At 49.7% G+C, this 19,354-nt stretch overlaps 5 protein-coding genes across 5 annotated transcripts; 2 read left to right on the top strand and 3 right to left on the bottom strand.

Annotated features, from left to right (window-relative positions):
• Positions 1–518: 518 nt before the first annotated feature.
• On the bottom strand, positions 519–3,792 carry PSY2 (SMEK family protein; the record flags this gene model as incomplete). The annotated part of the gene is made up of 9 exons (XM_041690638.1): positions 519–1,118; positions 1,176–1,609; positions 1,673–1,840; positions 1,900–2,700; positions 2,751–3,077; positions 3,155–3,204; positions 3,274–3,355; positions 3,443–3,539; positions 3,679–3,792. The coding sequence occupies 9 exons, from the start codon at positions 3,790–3,792 to the stop codon at positions 519–521; spliced, it is 2,673 nt and encodes an 890-aa protein (XP_041544203.1).
• A 3,465-nt stretch (positions 3,793–7,257) lies between these two features.
• On the top strand, positions 7,258–8,656 carry AKAW2_50781A (DUF914 domain membrane protein; the record flags this gene model as incomplete). The annotated part of the gene is made up of 3 exons (XM_041690637.1): positions 7,258–7,478; positions 7,543–7,733; positions 7,803–8,656. 3 exons carry the CDS (start codon positions 7,258–7,260, stop codon positions 8,654–8,656), a joined length of 1,266 nt encoding a protein of 421 aa, XP_041544202.1.
• Positions 8,657–9,245: 589 nt separating this feature from the next.
• AKAW2_50780A (alpha/beta hydrolase) lies at positions 9,246–10,196 on the top strand (the record flags this gene model as incomplete). The annotated part of the gene is made up of 1 exon (XM_041690636.1): positions 9,246–10,196. One exon carries the CDS (start codon positions 9,246–9,248, stop codon positions 10,194–10,196), a length of 951 nt encoding a protein of 316 aa, XP_041544201.1.
• Positions 10,197–10,978: 782 nt separating this feature from the next.
• Positions 10,979–12,690, bottom strand: AKAW2_50779S (uncharacterized protein; the record flags this gene model as incomplete). The annotated part of the gene is made up of 5 exons (XM_041690635.1): positions 10,979–11,763; positions 11,931–12,149; positions 12,207–12,311; positions 12,475–12,531; positions 12,606–12,690. The coding sequence occupies 5 exons, from the start codon at positions 12,688–12,690 to the stop codon at positions 10,979–10,981; spliced, it is 1,251 nt and encodes a 416-aa protein (XP_041544200.1).
• A 5,782-nt stretch (positions 12,691–18,472) lies between these two features.
• On the bottom strand, positions 18,473–18,838 carry AKAW2_50778S (uncharacterized protein; the record flags this gene model as incomplete). Its single annotated transcript, XM_041690633.1, has 1 exon — positions 18,473–18,838. One exon carries the CDS (start codon positions 18,836–18,838, stop codon positions 18,473–18,475), a length of 366 nt encoding a protein of 121 aa, XP_041544199.1.
• Positions 18,839–19,354: the final 516 nt, after the last annotated feature.

Below are 19,354 nucleotides of genomic sequence, written 5' to 3'. Positions count from 1 at the left end.
ACTAAATAACAGTGTCCATGTAAAACGAGAACCCTGGTGGCCCTTGAATGTACGGCTGAAAGCGCCCCATCATATGCGTGAGAAGAACCGCAACAGCACCGGAAACTCCGGGACAAGCGAGCAGTACAATAAAAAGAAAAGAGGTGGCAGAGAATGCGAGTAGATGTACATCGTGCCCATCAGATGAATGGGCAAAGGTATAATCGGAACAGAAAAGATCTCGCCGCAGAGCTGAGTCCGTAATACATGATATCTAAAAGGAAAGATGAAAACAGCAAGGATGCAGAAGGAACAGCACAATGAGATCGATCGTACATTAAAATACGTCCGGCTCACAAGGGTAGGGGAAAAGAAAAACACATCACTTCATCTGGTATCTAGGAGGCTGTCGTAAAAACAAGCAAGGAAAGATCCTGTTACTCTGACGAAACGCGAACGATGCTTGCAGCAAATGGAAAAGACGGTTTGCTCGTCACAAGAGCCATCAAGGCATCAAACAAAGACGTGGTGGGTTCCAATTAGTCACCATCACCGCTGTGGTTGTCATCTCGATTTTCTTTCTCGTTGCTCGCATGGTCAGCTCCAGAATCGGTCGAGCCTGGGTCAGACGCCTTGATCGTGGCCGAGCTAAGGTTGATCGCGATTCTCTTCGGTGGTGCACTGCTGTTGAGGGTCCCCAGCGCTGCCCCCTTGTCGTTGGCGGAGAGCGAGCCAATCGACACACTTCGCTTCCTCCGCACCATTCCGGCAGTGCCGGGGCCGGCGCTGGTTGAACTTCTTCGTTTAGGCCCAGCTGTGAGCTTCATCAGCTCATCATCGTCTTCCTCCTCGCGCCGACGCTTTTCCGACAACCGTTCGGGTGGCGTTTGAGGCGTCGATACCGGAGTGAACGGTGAGTCTGCGGGTGAGCCGGCAGCAGCATCGTGTTCCGGGCCATCTTGCTGCGGTTGTTCCTGGCTCTGTGGCGCTTGTCCATCGCTGGGTTCTGGTTTTGTGTCCATCGCATCGTCCTCATCGTCATCATCCGGGTAATCGACGAGCGGTTTGACGATGGGCGACGCGGCGCCATTCTGCATTCGGGCAGCATCTGATGCGGTCTGCCTACTCTCCTGCTGCCACTGATATCCATGGTTAGCTGATTCCGAAAGGGGACCATGCCGGACCAAGCGCCTTACCTCTTCATCATCAGAGGTGTTGAAATACTCCTCCTCGGCAGCATCCATCTCCCCGACACCTTGCCAACGCTGGCCGCCGGCTTGCATCCTTCGGGAAGGCATCGCCTCCTCATGCGACATGAGGGACGACTCCGGCTCAGCACCGTAGCCCTGCATTTGCTCGTAGCGTAGAATCAAGCTCTGGAATGTGTCCACGTAGGTGATGTTTCTAATTTTTTCGCCATACTTCTCCACTACGTGGAGAACAAACGGTTTCATGTTCTCGCATCGGATCGCTTCGAATAGTTCGAGACAAGCCGAGTTTAGAAGGTTATCACGGGGCATAGTCTCATAAACAATGTCGAGGATGAGCCCAAAGATGTTGTTATGGGTCATCAGAGCCTGGTAGAAAGTGTCTTGAAGACTAGTCAAAGCACGGAAAAATCTCAACGCAGCTGAGAACACGGCACTATTAGAACATTTCCCATGCTGATGATCTGGTTACAGGGACAACTTACTCAGCTTGAGGTGCTTGTGGGGTACCGTGAGTAATTGAGCGATTCGAGGGGCAAGGGATTCGTTTTGAATGACATTCCGACTCCGGTATAGGTGTTGGCGGACAAAAAACGTTAAGATATCAACGAGATGGGAATACAGCGCCACATCCTGGAAGCTTAAGTTTCGAACTAAAAAGGTTATAGTCAACGTCAGACCCCTGGATGAATTTTCTGCAAGAGAAACATACGGTGGTCATTATGTTCGAGTCGTTTCAGCGGCCAGAATAGCCGCCTCGCGGATTCATCGAAATGGTTCTGAACAAAGGCATCAGAGAGGATATTCGGACGCGGTTTGTTGTAATTCTCAGGCCCCGCCCGGCCCATGGTATCTTGCAAAGGAATTTGGGGATCCAGTAGAACTTTGACGGCATCTGCGAGTTGGTTCTTGACCCCCAGGTCGGACTCGGTATGCAGCAAGTCAATCAACGTGTCGGTCAGGGGAGTCTTCTTCTCGTTGACGGCTTTCAGCATATACCCACGCATCATCACGGGGTCGTGGTCCAGGAGTGCCACTAGGATATCGATTCCAGTCGTACGCAGAGCCGGTTTGGGGTGTTTGATGGCGAAAGCAATGACGGCAAACAGGCCATGGTTGATGAAGTTCGCAAAGAGATTGGCACGCGCCGGCGCCTGCAAATTCTTTGCGATGACAGCGCATTGGTGGAGAAACTGGACTGCGTCCTCCTTGCGTTTGGTGTCCGCGCTTCTTGGGTCGAAGACTGAAAATAATTCCTTCAAAAAGGGTCCATTTGCCTGGATGTGGTTGACGATCTCGACCTGATTGAAGAAGATCAAGGAATTGAGAACGGAGAAAGTCGGGTCATCGAGAATGCGAGCCAAGACCACATCCTTGAGATACTGCAAGCGCCAAGTGTAGCTGATTTTGCGGCGAATTAAGGCATCCTTGATAGGGACAACTTCCTTGTAGCGCGACTTGTCTGCGAGGTATTGCCGGTGGTTCGCTTTGTGGTGTGGAAACTCGGGGTCGTCTGAAATCCGTCAGCAACACGGTCAGTCCGGAGGATACCAGTATACGCACATTCCAATGCTCCCACCACGCCAAGGATGATAGGATCTGTAACTACTGTCTCGATGATGGTGTTGTCGTTGAGCAGGATGAGCGACTTCATGATATTGCACAGGCGATGTAGATCGGAGAGACTTTCGAGATCCTCGGCCATCGTGACCAACGGGATAAGCTTAGGGATGTACTCTTCTCGGATGACGAATTTCGATAGCGCATCACGTCCGGCCTGGGTAATGCTAGCAGCCCTCATAACATGATCAATCTCGGGCAGGTTCCCGAGTTCGGGTGGAGGCAGCATGATCGACTGGTAGCTTTCTATCTCGTCTGACAGAGCATCTTCTGGAGCACCAGACGTGAAATTGGTCAGCAATGACAACGGGAAAAGCGATGTAAGCGAGCAATAGGCAAAGACGAACCTCCTGGTGCCAAGTTCAATAGATGCTGCTGTACGCTAGTCACAAAATTCCTATATCGCCGTCAGCGACGGATTGAATTCATTGCCGCAAAGCTCCTGGATGGCATGTGCAAGCCTTACCAGATCACGGCGCACCCTTCCGCTTCCTGGAAACTCAGCGCCATGTCCGTCCCATTTGGCTCGGTCCATACTATTAACGTTTCTAGATCACGTCGCGGAAATGTCAGCTCGCATTCTGCGATCTCGCTCGCTGCGTGCGATGCAGCAAAAGGCGTAAGGGGCAGCGGACCTTGTTGTTTCTGATAGCCGTCATCCTTGGAGATTTTGGTCTCCAGAAGCACACGATTAGGCTCATCCTCCGACTCGACGAATATCCGCGGTTCATCCTGGAAACAGAGACGGGAGTGTTAGCAACCAGCCAGCTGAAATGAGGCACGCGCGCCTGAGAGCCGCAATGTTTGCGCCCGAGGAGCGGCGACGGAGATCGCGCTGCGGCCAGACACATGGGCGGCGACCGGTACTCACATCGAGGATCTGCCCTGTACAAAAACCCGTCCCGCGATCAAACCAGTCATTATCTTTGAGTTCGTAAACTTTCACCCGCTTGCGATCGCTGGGTGGTTGCACCTCCAACGCCATGGTCCGGCAGAATGGCGAGGTGGCGTCTCGTCACTCCGGGACAACTCAGGAACGAGTGTGCACCGGCGCGAGGAGAGCCCCGAGAAGGCGGAATGATAAGACGGACCGCGGCTTGGGTCCAGATTGGACGAGGGAGGAGGGAGGGGGGGAAAAGGTTAGGTTGGTTTGGTTTTCGGGGGCGGAAAGGGAAGGAAAGTGGGGAACAAAGGCAAAGGGTTAAAATTAAAAAAAGGAATAGAAGAAGGGAAGAAGAAGAAGAATGAAGGGAAGGGTGGAGGTAGAGGGGGGGCGGGTTGTTGTTTGGAAGTTTGAAAGTTCGGAAGTTTGGTCGGAGGGAAGGGGAAGAATGATGTAAAAGACTTGCGAAGAAGCTAAGTCAAAGATGACGAAGAGGCCCTACTTAGGAGGGGGGGAAAGAGGTTGGAAAGGATGGAAAAGAATGGGGGAACTGAACTGAGAATGGATGGGGTAAGGGTAAAAATAATAATAATGATAATAATTTCGGGTGATGTTGGGGTGTGCGAGGGAAAGCACAATGGATGGATGGACTGATGAAGGTTGTGCTTTTTGGCTGCTTTTGCTCTGCTTCTGCTCTGCTCTGGCGCTGCTTTTGCGGATGCGATGATGGATGATGATCCTGAACTTTGGGGTCGGGACCACCTGACGGCCTCGGCTGTGGTTGGCGCTGCTGTCTCTATTCTATCTTTTTTGGCACTTTTGCTGTCTCTTATCCGTTCTTTGCGTTTGGTGCCGACGCGCTACAATACTCACCCAGCACACGCGACCGGAGATTAGGAAGCCACTGGGAGAGAGGATTTGGTTGCTTGCTTTGGACGCCGGGGACACCAGCCAGCAGCGCTTTCGGAGGAATCGGACTTGCTTGGAACGATACTCTTGGGAACAAGCTCGAGAGCTAGGCGTCTGGAGCTGATATGACTCGGCAAAGCAATGCGATAATGCTAGGTTATTCAAAAGTCTTCATGATAGTTAGTCACAGCCACTACTACTAACTTATACTTTATAGTAGATAAAGATGTCCTGAAGAAAGGAGACGAGCCGAAGACGCGCGAGACGGGGATCTGCAGGGAAGCGACCGAAGGGAACCAGCGTCAACCAGGGGGGTCAACTGGTTACAAATGACGTGCTCCCGCCGTATACATATCTGGGGAGTATTCTACTACTATACTACTATACTACTAGATATTACTAGAGGATTTTAAATAGCCTTTCTATATGTCAGGTAAAGTTGGTTGGATTCCAGAAAGCTTAACAAATCTCAGAATGTTTCAGGGGTTGTTAAATGTCAGGTCCACTCTGTCTGACAATTTTGTACCCTACAAAGACTTGTAATAATAATAATAAATTAAATCATAGAACAATTACTGTACACAGTGTAGATACAAATCAGCCTATACACCGAGGAGGTCTTAACTCTCAAGTGATCCTCAGTAGCCATCGTTGTCATACCTCCCCCGGCCTTCGGAGCCTGGAGTTTCTAATTATAATCCTTTTCCTCCCGAACCAAACAAAGTCTGGCCCAGTCGGTCTCCAGTCTCCACGTCTCTTGTCTTTTTGCCTGGGCCCGTCCCACCGCCGATTGTAACTATGTAAAATCTCCATGCCTGGACAATAACCGATGGGCATCACCGGTTCATGAAACATCACAATGCTTTTGTTCATCTCCTCCCACCACCTGCATAGTAGAATTCCTCAGCAACGCATATGAGACTCCTCTCTGATATCAGAGTTCATGGAAACTAGTAATAATCATGAAACGTCAGAGCATCTCCATGTTGGGCATCGACCGAACCGTCCACTTCCAATCCTGCCTGATCTGTGCAACGATGCGCTCGTCACCTGCTTTGCAGTACCCGCTATCCCCGGCCGACAGCTATCTATCATGCCTCCCTGATTCAGTGGAATAAACTATGATGATACTATGTCCCCAGTTCCTGCTATCTCGGGAATCCCATGCGATGGCTAAGCATCGAGTCGTCACACATTAAGAGATGTGCGCAGGAGTGTGCTATCACTTCACGCAAAGCTAATGCTTAGGGGTCTGCTTGAAAGCTACCATGCTTATTTTTACATAGCTTCTCTTCTCTTTGATTTTCCTCCATTCATTCCACTAGCTCTTCTGTAAGTCTAGTAGGACGCACGTATCTTACAATGCTCTATCCGTTTTGCAGCACTTTGTATGCATCGGCCATGCAAGAAGTGTATGGAAATGCTTCATTGGGAGAGATATCATAGTCCATGACCGATTGACCGCTATTTGTGGGTTTTCTACACACTTGCTATGTGTAACGCTGCTTTTTCTGTGGCGTCAGATGGGGTTAAGGCAATTGGTGGTTGCCCATGCAATGACTTCTCCTGACCTTGTACTTCGATCGGAATCATGGTTGTCTACCCTTCATATAGTCCTTCGAACAAAATGCCCTAAATAGTCAATACCTACATGAAGATGATCTTGCCAATGGTTAGCGGTCGCAATAATGATGCGCATAAAATGACTAGGCTATCGCAATGCAAGCTGTCAAAGTTGAAACTGCAATGGAACGAAATGGTCGGAGGGTCTCCACTTGGTTTTGATTCGAGCCCACATCGCGGATTTAGTGCCTACTTCAAGCTCGAGGGCTGCCCAGAATGGCCCAAAACCTGAACCAGCAGCATCCGAGGAGCTTTGATGCGCAGCAGCTGCCATTCTGGCTGGGGTGTGACTTGATTGGAACGGGCACTTTTCTAGAAGCCGCTTCCGCTTCTTTCCCTTTTAGGACATGTATCACCTGATCTTTTTCCTCTTTTAGTAAATTTGTGCCTTCACAGGCGATAACTTCTAACCTCATCTCCATCGTGTATATCCCTGGCTCCCAGTCTGCTATGCATATCGATCTGCAATTTCCTTGCTATAAATTCCATTGCGCCTTCCTAGATTTAGTTATTGTCTCTGCCATAACCATCTTGCAGCACCAAGTACATTAAGACATTAGGTGCTTATGGCATTGAGGTGAGCTGTCGGTCTTCGGACCATTGAATCCAACGCTTCGATTATTAAATACCGAGCCATCTGTGACCAGCCTTGGCTCGCTCTCAATGGTATCACAAATTCAGAGGGTATAGATAGCTGCAGCAGAGACCTGGCATATCATACTGCAAAAGGGATAGCGGCGAGATCCGATCCACGGTTGTCTTACCTAAGGAATGTTCCCCGCCTTGACCTCGGCTTTAGCCTTGACGTTGGATCGATCTACTTCCAGCTTCAGCAGTATCTTCTACTTGGCACCTATATCTCGATAGCTCTTCGTTTTTCTCAGGTTGTCACCGGATTGGCCATCGCCATAGACGAGCGACTTTTGGGGGCTTTGCGCTCGTCTTGGTTATTAAGTCACCCAGTCGTTCCTAGAACCATATCAGTCTCAAGTTTGCCCGGCTCAAAAACTCAATTTTTTGTATCTCTTATCAGAGATGTCCGATATCAGGGCTGCTCGGCTTGCCGCTCAGAGATCCTCTCCACCACCCGCTAATTACATACCTGTAGCTCAATCACCCGAGCAGGTTGATCCAATATTAGAGGCTCCTCGGAGCGCCGACTACCTACCAGAAGCGCCTGTCACGCATGTTGAGAAAGAAGACAATGTCCTTGCTTACCTTGCAACGAAAGAGTTCTACATTACCCTTTTCCTTGGGTAAGTGCTACAGTTAAGATGCTTGAAGCACCAAGGTGTGGTCGATGGTTAACTTGTCACACAGACAGGTTCTGGCTATCACCAACACTGCCTGTAGCACTTTTAGTACACTACTAGTCAGCGAGGGAACCTCAATTCCGGCTTTCCAGACATTCTTCAACTACTTTTTGCTCAACGCTATCTTTACCCCATATACCATATACCGTTATGGTCTGAATGGCTGGGTACGAGTGGTGCTCCGGCACGGTTGGAAATGTAAGTCTCACTGTATACGTAAATACCCTACACTTCCCCAACGTCTCTCTAATTACGGATCTTGAATAGATATCTTTTTGGCCTTCTGCGACGTGGAAGGAAACTATTTCATTGTGCTGGCCTATCGCTATACGACTATGCTGAGTGCCCAGCTGATAAATTTCTGGGCTATTGCGGTCGTGGTCATCGTGTCCTTCACGATCTTGCGCGTGCGTTACCATATCACCCAGGTGCTAGGTATCCTGATCTGTATTGGCGGCATGGGCGTCCTGATTGCTTCGGACCGCATCACTGGTGCCGATGAGGGGGGTTATTCGCGCAGGGACCTGATCAAGGGCGACCTCTTCGCGCTCCTGGGTGCGACATTCTACGGACTTGCCAACACGGGTGAGGAGTTTTTCGTCAGTACGGCCCCGGTGTACGAAGTCCTGGGTCAAATGGCCATGTACGGCATGGTCATAAATGGCATCCAGGCCGGCATTTTCGACCGTAGCTCGTTCCAAAATGCGACCTGGAACAGCCAGGTTGGTATCTACTTGACCGGATATACGTTGTGTCTTGCGTCTTTCTATTGTATGGTACCACTGCTATTCCGGCTGTCATCCGCGGCATTCTTCAATATCTCGATGTTGACGATGAATTTCTGGGGTGTTCTCATCGGGGTGGGGGTGTTTCACTACACAATCCACTGGATGTACCCGATTGCTTTCGGCCTCATCATCCTCGGGCAGCTCATATACTATTTGGGACGGCGTGTGCTGGGAGAGGCACGCAAACCCTGGCTGGGACGGAATCAGGAACGTGGCGTGTCGGGACTGTTTACAGCACGCAGAAAGATCGAGGCTGCTGCTGAGCGGAGTCGTAGCGACTCCATATCTACAACATGTTCTGAGCGAGACCCTATGCTACCTGCAGACCTTTAAATTAGAAGAATTGATTAGACGACGACATGATAATCAAGAGCGCTTGCATACAATCATCTTTGGACTACGATATCATATACTAGGGGACTAGCATTGATATATTACACTTTCTTGTTTCTGACCACTGAACAATGACAACAGTCAGTAAAGTAGTACTCAGTCACAGTAAGACCTAGTACTACTACTACTTAGTAAGTCATGGCATCCAATTCACCAAGTAGTATATACTTATTGTATTTCCATATCATGCCAACACCACACCTAGTACTCACCACAACCGCGCAGCTTTCCCATTCCCATTCCCAATACTTATAAAATAACCACCACTAGATAACTCCAACAATCCCACAAACAACAAGCAGCATCTAAATCCCGTCCTAACACCTATATCCCTCGTCATCCACCCGTGCCGATCAAGAATCTCCAACCCCGAAAATCTTCGGACTTCCCGACCACTCTCCGAAGCAGCAACCAAGTATATAAATTACTCGTAGTAACTACCACTACCATCGCCAATCCAACCCAATCATCTACTACTTACCACTGAATCCATTCAATCAATCAAATCCTTCTCCTACTCTCAACCAAAATGTCTACACCAACACCCATAACCTTCCCCTCCTCCACACACACCCTCTCCGCGCACCTCTACCACCACCACAATCCCCTTACCAACACCACCACCCTTACCCCCGCCATAATCCTCTCACACCCCATGACGGGGGTCAAAGAACAAACCACCACTCTCTACGCCACCCACCTCCACCACGCAGGCTTCACAACCCTCACCTTCGACGCCGCCTACCAAGGCTCCAGCACCGGCCACCCCCGGGGCCTCGAAGACCCCTTCCAGCGCGTCGAGGACATCAAGTCGGCAGTGACGTATCTCTCGACCTCCGTCCCGGGGGTAGACAGTACGCGAATCGGTGTGCTGGGCATCTGCGCGTCGGGCGGGTACGTCTGTTTCGCTGCGGCGGGTGACTTGCGGATTAAGGCCGTGGCGACGGTGTCGGCGGCTTGTGTGGGGGGGATGTGTAGGTGTGGTGGGGTGGGGAGGGGATTATTGGAGAGGGGGGAGGTGATTGGGGGGGTGTTGGGGGGTGCAGCTGGGGAGAGGAATAGAAGAATCGAAAATGGGGAGGCGCCGAAGATGTTTGATGCGGAGAAGGTGTTGCAGATGGTGCAAGAGGGAGAAGGAGGAGGGGATAATGTGGATTCGTTTTTTGCTGCAGCAGCGGAGTATTATGGAACTAGCAGGGGGAAGCATGAACGGTCGACGCAGAGGGTACCCCTGCAGAGTTATGATCGGATGGTGGTGTATGATTCGTTTGCGTTCATGCGGTTGATTGCGCCGAGGCCGGTGTTGATGATTGCTGGGGAGGAGGCGGAGACGTTGCATTATAGTGAGGAGGCGGTGCGGTTGGCGAGGGAGCCCAAGGAGTTGTTTGTTGTGGCTGGGATGGGCCATTTTGATTTGTATGATCGGTTGGAGGTGTCGGGGCCCAAGTTGGTGCGGTTTTTTAGGGAGGCTTTGGCTTGATACCTGTGTTGTACGGGAGGATATGGAGGATGGGAGGGGGATGATGAGAAGGAAAATGGCAAATAGTATATGACCATTGATAAAAACATGAGATCAGACTCCGTTAACTCTTTGATGTTTTGCCTGCATCCCCGAATGTTCCTTTTTTTGCCAATGTCCCCAGAAAACACATGAAACGCAGTAAGACACAAAAATCAATCAACCTTTTCCATACCCAAACTAAAAGCCCAGTTGCTGAACTAAAACCCGCATGTTTCGGCCGAACTCGCAACCAGACCCGAATGATGATAGAATAACACCTGAACCCCCCGTGAATGAGTGGGAAACAAGAGCCCGAGACGTACACTCCTCCCTGAAGGTAAATACAAACCCCAACCTGGCAGGTCGTGGCTGGTCATGACGAAAGAAAAAAAAAGCAGAGTGGAAAGGATGCAGGAACCAATGGAAAATCAAAACGATGAAAAACCAAAACCACAGTGTCAAACCATCAATGCAAGCACAAAAAAGCACACCAAATGGGGAATACCGACTCCAGAAACCAACAGGCCAACCAAGTCCCCTAGTCAGTAAACCAGCCATGTACCAAATTAACAGTCCACATGTGACAGAGCGCTAGACAAAATCAAAAGACGTACTCTTGCACCACCACCTCTTCCGAATATGTACCATGCTCTTTTCCCAATAGTATCAAAACGAAACCCCTCTCTTTAAAACGCCACTGCACAGAAGCGAACACATGCCGAACAAATAATGCGTGATGTTAGTTATCCGCCCTCTACTCTTCAACCCCAGACCGATGCCTGAACTCCGAGACCGTTCTTGGAACCCCAGACACCGCTGCCGTTGCCCCAGCCAAGGCCAACTCCACCCGATGTATCCTTGACACCAGCGGTCGCAGCCGCAGCAGAGGGTGCGGTCGACACGGAGGGAACAGACCGATCCGAGGCGCCATCGCCCGCAGTGAAACCGAATCCCAAGGGAGAAGGCAGGGGAGTCGTGGAGCGCTTGTTCAGCGCTGGGTTGGAGACCTGTCCCGCATGAGGCTGGGGCAGAGGACGGGTTCCGATGGGGCCAACGGAGCCAATCGGCCCAGCCATGGACTTGGAAGGAGCTTGTCTCGACGAAGGAGAATCAGCACCGCCGGGAGACGAAGTCGAGGTTACAGGCTGGTCGGCACCGTCGTATTTGCCAAAAACAGGGTTGATGGCAGAGCTGGGGGAGGAGGTGCTGTTGGCACGAGAAGGCGACTGCAAGGAGGCAGCGCCGGCGGCCGCCTGACCGATACTGTCTGCGCCACCCTGAACGGGGGTTTGTGCGAGACCGAACGGATCAACGTTGCGGGGAGAGGCACCACGGACGCCGGTCGAGGAAGTCGGCGTGCCACCTGCCTGGCTTTCGGAACGTGTACCGTCGTCGGCGAGACCGGTGGGAGGGAAGAAGGCAGGGCTGTCGTTGCCGTATAAAGCCCTATGCTGACGAGCGAGTAGTTCCCGGCGGCTTTCTTCGCTCATGGCGGCCGGGCTGAGGGAGCGATCGGACTTGTTTCCAGACATTTCGGCAAGCAGGCCTTTGAGAAGAAGAAAAGAATTAAAACCATGTTCGAAGCGGGAGCCATGTCCCAACGTAATATACAAGCCAACAAATACACATGGGCCAAGAAGTATGTATGGGGAATATTGGGGAAGAAAGATGCAGGTGCAGAAAAAGGCTCCAAAGACAGATGCTACCACGTACTTCGGTTGTACTGTTGCTCCTGGTGATAGTTGCGGAGCTCCCTCTCACGCTGTGCTGCCATCCGACGCTTCGCTTGCATCATTTGCTCTACTTCATTGGGGCGACCCTGGAAACGCTGAGAGGCATAGAAGCCCTGGACATTGGGACTGGGATGCATCCGGGAATCGAACTCGCTGATCGAGTGATGACGCTGGCTCATGGAGTTGACCATGCGGGGATCTGCTACTGAAGTTTAGAACGTGTCGAATGTAATCAAGTGATCTCGCAATATCATACCGTAGTCGGGGTAGGGACGGCCCATCATCATGGGCATAGAATCCCTCCGGGGTGCAGCCCACAGCTTTCCACTCTTGACGAGGTTATCGATAGCACGGTCGACCTCTGATGGATGTGTTAGCACCCAACTCAATCGTTTATTTTACGTTTGTCACAGAACGGAACAGGCCACAAGTTCCGGCACGGCGAACAGTGTATGTGCTTGCGCGCTACTGGACGGTCGTGGCACCAGACAAGGCGAAATAAGGCAGGGGACGGCTATTCGTACCATCAAACTGAGAAGAAAACGCCGGGATTTCGTCACGCTGGGAAACGGAGCTCGATCCTGTAAGGAAGAATTGTCGTAAGTATTGAGAACAGTGATGCACGCAGTTGGAATCGGTGTATTGCCATCCATACCTGACCGTGATGGGGGAGCAGGTTGCTCCCAAGAGGCCTGGCGCGCGGCCGGTGCCTGCCAACCCTGAGGCTCGTAGTATGACATGTTTACCGGAGGAGAACGTGGTACGATGACGGACGGAGTCAAGCTTTGATGCGATGGGGATGGATCCGCTCGAAGGCAATCGAGAGAGGCCTGTCTGGATATGACGGGTGAGTAAATGTTTTGGGTGCGACAACAAATCTGAACGGCATTGACAAAAAAAGCAAGATGCGACTAGAGCGAGGTGGAGGCCGAAAATAAAACGGGCCAGGTGGCCGAGTCAGCGCACAGGAGTGACAAAATGGCGGATGGCGACCAGCGATGACATCGATCGGACTTATTATTAGATCTCCCAATTTGACTCCTTAGGTATCGAACTTTTTTTTTTCTCCCTGCCTTCGATCTTATCCCCTTTCCTTCCGGGCTCTTCACATGACAGGAATGAGGTGCGGACGCAACGAACTTTAATTGATGCAAGACACCAACTTCGATTAAGAGCCAAGCAGATGCAGAGAGATATAATGGATGAGTTGTGAATCTGCGTTCCTCCAGAAATCATGGAGGTGATGTCTCATGGTCGAGTTGGGCCCAAAGGGGAAAAAAAAATAATAATAACAATGGTACGGGACGGTAAGATTCATAAAAAATTGTAGACTTACCAAAGCAAATGGGTGTTCTCCTGGAGCAAAAAAATTCCGGACGGTTCTACCACGAGCGAACGAGGCAGAACAGGGACGAGACGAACGGCTTCTCACCCTTTGGAGGCACGACAGACAAATAAAAAGTCTGGCGTGAGGGATTTAAAAAGGGTTTGGAGAAGGCGTGGGGGTGGTGGGTGCGGGAAATAAGACAGGAAAGGGGGAGAGGGAGGGAAGAAGAATGGCGAGGAAGAGAGTGAGAGTGAGAGAGTGAGTAAGAGGGAGGGAGGAGGGAGAGGAGAAAGGCGTCGGGTAGCAGAGGTGCAACGTCCAGGGAGATTGAGGAGGACCGGGGGTGGAAGAGGGGAGGACCAAGAAAAGAAGAGGAGCGAGTAAGAGGGTGCGAGAGAGAGAGAGGGAGAGGGGGGGCAAGGGAAGGGAAGCGAGATGCGTGGATATTATGATTTTTTCTGGCCCGGGGATAAGAAACGCAGATTCAGAGGGAGAGAGAGACAGCCAGCCAGAAAAGCTGCTAGGTAATAATAATGGAAACCATTTATCACTCCTAACCAACTCACTACAAAACTAATCACTAATCAATCAATCAATCCATCCGCAAACTTCCATTCGGAATAGACACCACCACCACCACCATCACCATCACTAGATAGAAACTCCGTACTAGATCCTATTTATCTATCTATCTACGTATCCTCCCCCATCGACCAGAGGCCAGAAATTAGATGGCGGTCGTGGGACGGAGTCCAAAAAGGAAATTAACAAAAAGAAACCTTAAGGTGGAAAGGTGTGAGATAAAAAAAAAATTTCGAATCGAGTTCTCCGTCCTCTCCACCTTGGGAGAAAAAGCGCACACCACCACAAGCTCATGCTAGTATTTCCCAAGTAGTCCACCCGCACACGCACACACAACCCGTCAGTCTCCAGCCTGTTTAGGAAAGGTTCAAGAAAAAAAAAGGGTGGGCATCGGACGGATTTGCATTGTTCTGGTTGGCAATGGAGATTCGGCTTGTTGAATCGCTAGTCGACCGAGGGTCCTCCTCTTATTCTCTTTGCTTTTTCTTGGTTTTATTTCCCCCCCTCATAAAATTAAAATCTTACCTTCCAATCTGTTTGACTGCTTCATAGATGGTAGTTGAATTGCAGGCAAAATAAGTGAAGATTAAACGGTCCTTGTTTTACGCCTCTTTTATTTACCGTCCACTACTTTGGCTATCAATGGAAATCATTTGTTCTTCAATTGACAGGTATGAATCCATGTGGTATTGTTTCCTCGAGTCCCACTTGTATTGGCAATGTACTTCCGGTAACTATTACTGGATATTACATTCATGATACCCGTTCGTCCTCGCAGGTGACTTGCTGACAGCATCAAAACCGATGGCAAGGCAGGGAAATCGATGATTTAAATGTCTTCTGTAGCGAACATCTGTTCATTTGTAGTACAATTTAGTCTAACTAATATATATCTCCTTGACTGCTAAATACACAAAGTCCGTGAACCAGTTGCACCACCGCGGACTTTTTAACATTTAGATATGGAGTCCCTCTCCGTAGGAGCCGGAAGCCGGAAATTTCGTGCACTGGGCAAGGACCTTGTATCCTATGCTTCTATTAGCGTCGGCCCGTCAACCTTTTTCTTATTCTCTCAAAGAATTGTCCCACCCGCCTTGGAATGTTATTCCCTACTTGTTCTGACCCAAGCACTCAACCAGATATCAGATATTCGGAAAGGTACAATTTATACAGAAGTAGCCTGTCAGTCATTCATCCCCTTTTCTGAGGTTGTGTCCTTATCTACTCCGACCAGGGACATGGGATATGTATTGTACCACTATTGTCCCGCAAGGAAACAATACATGTACGACACTGGTACGGGTTTCGAAATGGTATTATATCCCACTAATCAAATAGTAAGTTGAAACTAGATCCAAACTACACTTTGGCTCTCATATGATGGCATTGGTCTGAAAGAGATCTTGAAAGGCTTCCTACAGAACGAAGACATTGGAACCAAACGGAATTTGAACAGAGTCAGCAAAGTCATTAGTCCTCGAGGGGATAAATTTGGAACTTGGTATGCTCCTAATCAATCCCAAAGGGGGCTAGCGTGCGGTGGTCGGCCACACTCCTTGCGGGTACACCATCTCACCTCCATCGGTCCCCCGAGTCAGATTTGTCTTGAAAATCCACCGTGAATTAGCATCTCATTCCACATCCCTAACTATATACAAACTGTGTATATTTCTTTCATGGTTGTTGCAATAAATCTTCCACGTCTGGACCTGAAAGTGATCTCCAACAAGGTGTCTCTGTCCCGAAATATACACATCATGTGATCATAGCAATCCTGTTCGGGCTCTCCTTGACAGCAGCTGCATCACAAGGTCGGCGAGGTTCTTGCCTACTAACTAGCCTAGTCTTGCTTGTCTCCAATAAGAAGTGGTGGGAAGTCCGGCATCTGTCACGGTTCAACCTTACGTCTTTAGTAATGTTGGATAAATACTCCGTATCGTCTGGGCGCGCAATCCAGGAGGTCTCTGGTGGTGGGGCATGGCCAGTTCAACACGGATAACACTCGGACCGCCGCCCCCCCTGGCTCGCTCTGAGTAGGAGGTAGGAACATACCCAAATCACAAGATGGGTTGGTCCGTCGTCATCATGCTGCCAGTGGCTTGGATCAGCATGTCATCCATCATCCACCATCCAACATATCGGGGAAACATTGGGATAGAAATGGATCTTTCCCAGTGGCGATAATCCTGATACAGAAATGACAACCCAACTTACTACTTCAAGGGTCCTTACGGCGTTTTGATCGGCCGACATCGGATGGGGGGGCTTAAATTGACTCGACGATTGACCGTTGGAAAAAAACTTGTCCTACCCAGTACTAGTATGATTGTGCCAAGAGATGTGCACTCAACCTGCACGTCTACTATCTACATCATAGAGCATATTATGTTTCGCTCAGCTGCTGCGCGCCTCTGCAGAAATATGACCTCTGTGGCTGGCCGTGCTGGCTTTCGTGCATGTTAGTTCTCGCTACTCAACCCGAGTCAATAGCTTCTACGCCACTCTGGGGTCCTGGGTCTTCTTATCCAATTTCGGCCAGCAGACGACCCCGTCCGAATTTATCAAGCTCTTCTCCCGAATGATTGGATTCGGGAGGTCCCCAGCTAACCAGATACTGAGTACTACGTACTCATTAGCCAAATATATCAGTTGATCTCGCCAATCAAGTTGAGATGTCAAGCATAGCTGCTGGGATTGTTATGTGCCCAGTTTACGATTGCTTTCCATCTCTAAGCTAACTCCAGCTCCCGCATGCAACTTTCGTCACCTGAACGAAGGGAGGTCAAGACCATACAAGCAAAACCCAACCTACTGAAACACAGACCGAGCGCCAACGTTGTATGACTGGCTAGGAGAATCGGAAAGTACTTCGAGGCAGCGACTATACTACGCTCACTTTCACCTTTACATAGCGATGTGAGCTATCTATACATTCGTAACTCACCAGCTTATTGGGCTGAAATTTGATTTTTTTGAGAATATTTCCCACCCCACAAAACAGAGTGGCAGTCTGCTCTATCGCATCTCCATACAAACTCAAACCATTATGTGAGAAGGATCCGTCAAGGGTCATCGGCCCCATCATCACTGCAAGTGTTGGTGTTGTGGCTGAGAGTGGGACAACATTCTGGCCCTCAGAACGGAGAAGGGAGTAGGAGTTTCAGACATAATATGCAAGCCAGTAAACTAAATAGCTGACCCAAGACAAACCGTCGTTGTGAAGAAGCGGGCTTCCGAAGGTGTTTAAACAGGTGGTGGACCAAGGCAACTGGCCCGAAGTTAGTTCATTGGAACGCTGACTGGAGGCGTCGGCCACACGTGCCGCCAGCAAGACGCATTTGACCGGACTAAGGGCCGAGACAGTCGAAAGTTGAAACTCTCCCTGACAGGAGCACGGGAAACGCGGGGCAGAGAAAAAGGGGAAGAACAATGAACCCAGCCGGGCTTCCTTAGTGGCAGGAACCGACTATTGGAAACCTTGAGGCGTCGAGTAACATGACTTCTACCGCGTACCAGCGATCGAGGTTCACACAAAGAAGCAGAGAAGATGGGTTATCTAGACACTTTTGAGCGTTGGACACGATCGGGACGTGGCTTCCCTTCCCCCCTCTTACTACCGTATCATTCCGCTCTTCTTTTGGTGCGGAGCGCTTTACTGCTTAACATCATGAAGAGGACGGAGGACATTTAGCCGGACTAGATGTCGCATGCATCGGTGGTAATAAGTAGTCGGAGAATGCACGTCACCCTGCTGAGCTAGTCAATTGGCCAGCCCATGGACGGGGATTAACATGACAATTGCTGCAGGTTCCATGGAGGTACGTAGTATATCCATTTCGTAGAAGCAGATATCAGCATATGGGTGTGCAATGGCGCATCCGATTGAGTGCCTCATGAATAGTGAATAATAAGAGGGAGTTTGGTTTCAGATGGATATGAGCAGGACCACCAGATTGGAGAACAAGTCTCATAGGCCAAACAAAACTACGTACTCATTTGTTACCCTCCCTCCTCCCCTCTACTCATACTACTAGTACTTACTGGTAGTAATACATACCAAACAACCCTGCCTACTCAATAATCATCAATGGGTCAAGTAATCGATATTCAGGACCTCTTAATCCTATAATGGGGATATATGCCTGAGGCAGCGAAGGGGAAAGAAGTGGGTTCGATGGGGAATAAAGAAACTACGGATGGAAACGAAGAAATAATCCAGAGGTGGAAAAATCAGAAAATCGAATAGGGGAACAGGGGCAACTGGAACAAATCAAAACCAGACATCGTGGATGACATGACTTGCCCTATTGATAGGAAATTCTTCCATTCTTCCCTTTTCCCCATTCGCAACCGCCGCAATTAATTTGGCAAAAGACCAATAGCTTCCGATATTACTCCTGCCTCGGGGCACACCTACTTAGTACTACTTACTAGTAGTATTTACCTCCAACACCACCAACCGCTACCACCGCGGACTCCGTACAAGAACTACTACTACTACTACTCCTACTCCTAGTATTGTTGTTGCTGTTGCTGCTTTTACTAGTAGTAGTTTCCTCCTTCCCCGGCTAGTCCCCCGAGTCCTTCAGGAGGGACACTGACCAGGCTACCTGTCATCTATCTGGGATTACTTCCTTGCTTCTGTGCTTAGGTGAGTTGACTGCTGTTTCCAAACGTGTTGGTTCTTCAATCATCCTCAAATTCTGCTTTCTATTGCTCGGTAGTATTCTTCTCTTTCTCTTGAATCTCGCCCCTTCTGCTGCAACAACCCCTCCAACGGACTCCTTGTGCTTTTCCATCTCTTTTCTTTTCTGCAAACACTCAATTTTTCTTTGATTTCTTCCTATAACTGTCATTCTTTCCCTGAGTCGTTTCCCACTCTTTTGCTTTCTTTCCTTTTTGGAAACGAAGTAAAGGAAAAGGAAGGAAGGAAGGAAGGAAATAGCTTCCTCTTTTTCTTTCTTTTTTTTCTTCCCCATTCCGTTTTTGTTTTTCACTTTCCGGTGCTCTGTGACTTATATTTTATTATTTGTGTTCTTTTTCTCTTTTCTTCTTCTTTTTTTTTTCCCGCCCCCTGTCTATTGTTGTTCGCAGGCTTTCTGTGTGGAGGGGTCTATCTCTCATAGAGCGATAATAGTTCCCTCTGGGCTGGAAGCATAAACGGCGGTTACCCAGCCGTGCCCACTTGTCGGAACGCCTGGCAGAGTTTCCCGCCGTTGGAACGCAATTGCAGTTGTTCCCTCCCCCCCCCTGGCTCTGGCTCTGGCTCCGGCTTTTGGCTTTTGGCTTACCTCTGCAGCAAACCACCAAGCAACCACACCAACCAACTACTACTACCACTACAACCACCACCAGCAGATCACCCCCCCTCCTCCCCTTCGGTGCTTGCTTCGTCGATTGACCTGCCTAGCAACCTGTTGGAATTCTTCGTATATTCGTTCGCTCAAATCACCTGGCTGGTCCTTACATGGAGCAAATTCGGTGTTGCTCTTCCG

This window comes from Aspergillus luchuensis, chromosome 5 (genome assembly GCF_016861625.1).
Source record: "Aspergillus luchuensis IFO 4308 DNA, chromosome 5, nearly complete sequence".
Lineage (NCBI taxonomy): Eukaryota > Fungi > Ascomycota > Eurotiomycetes > Eurotiales > Aspergillaceae > Aspergillus > Aspergillus luchuensis.
Note: the sequence above shows the minus strand (reverse complement) of the source record. Positions and strands in the feature narration are given on the sequence as shown.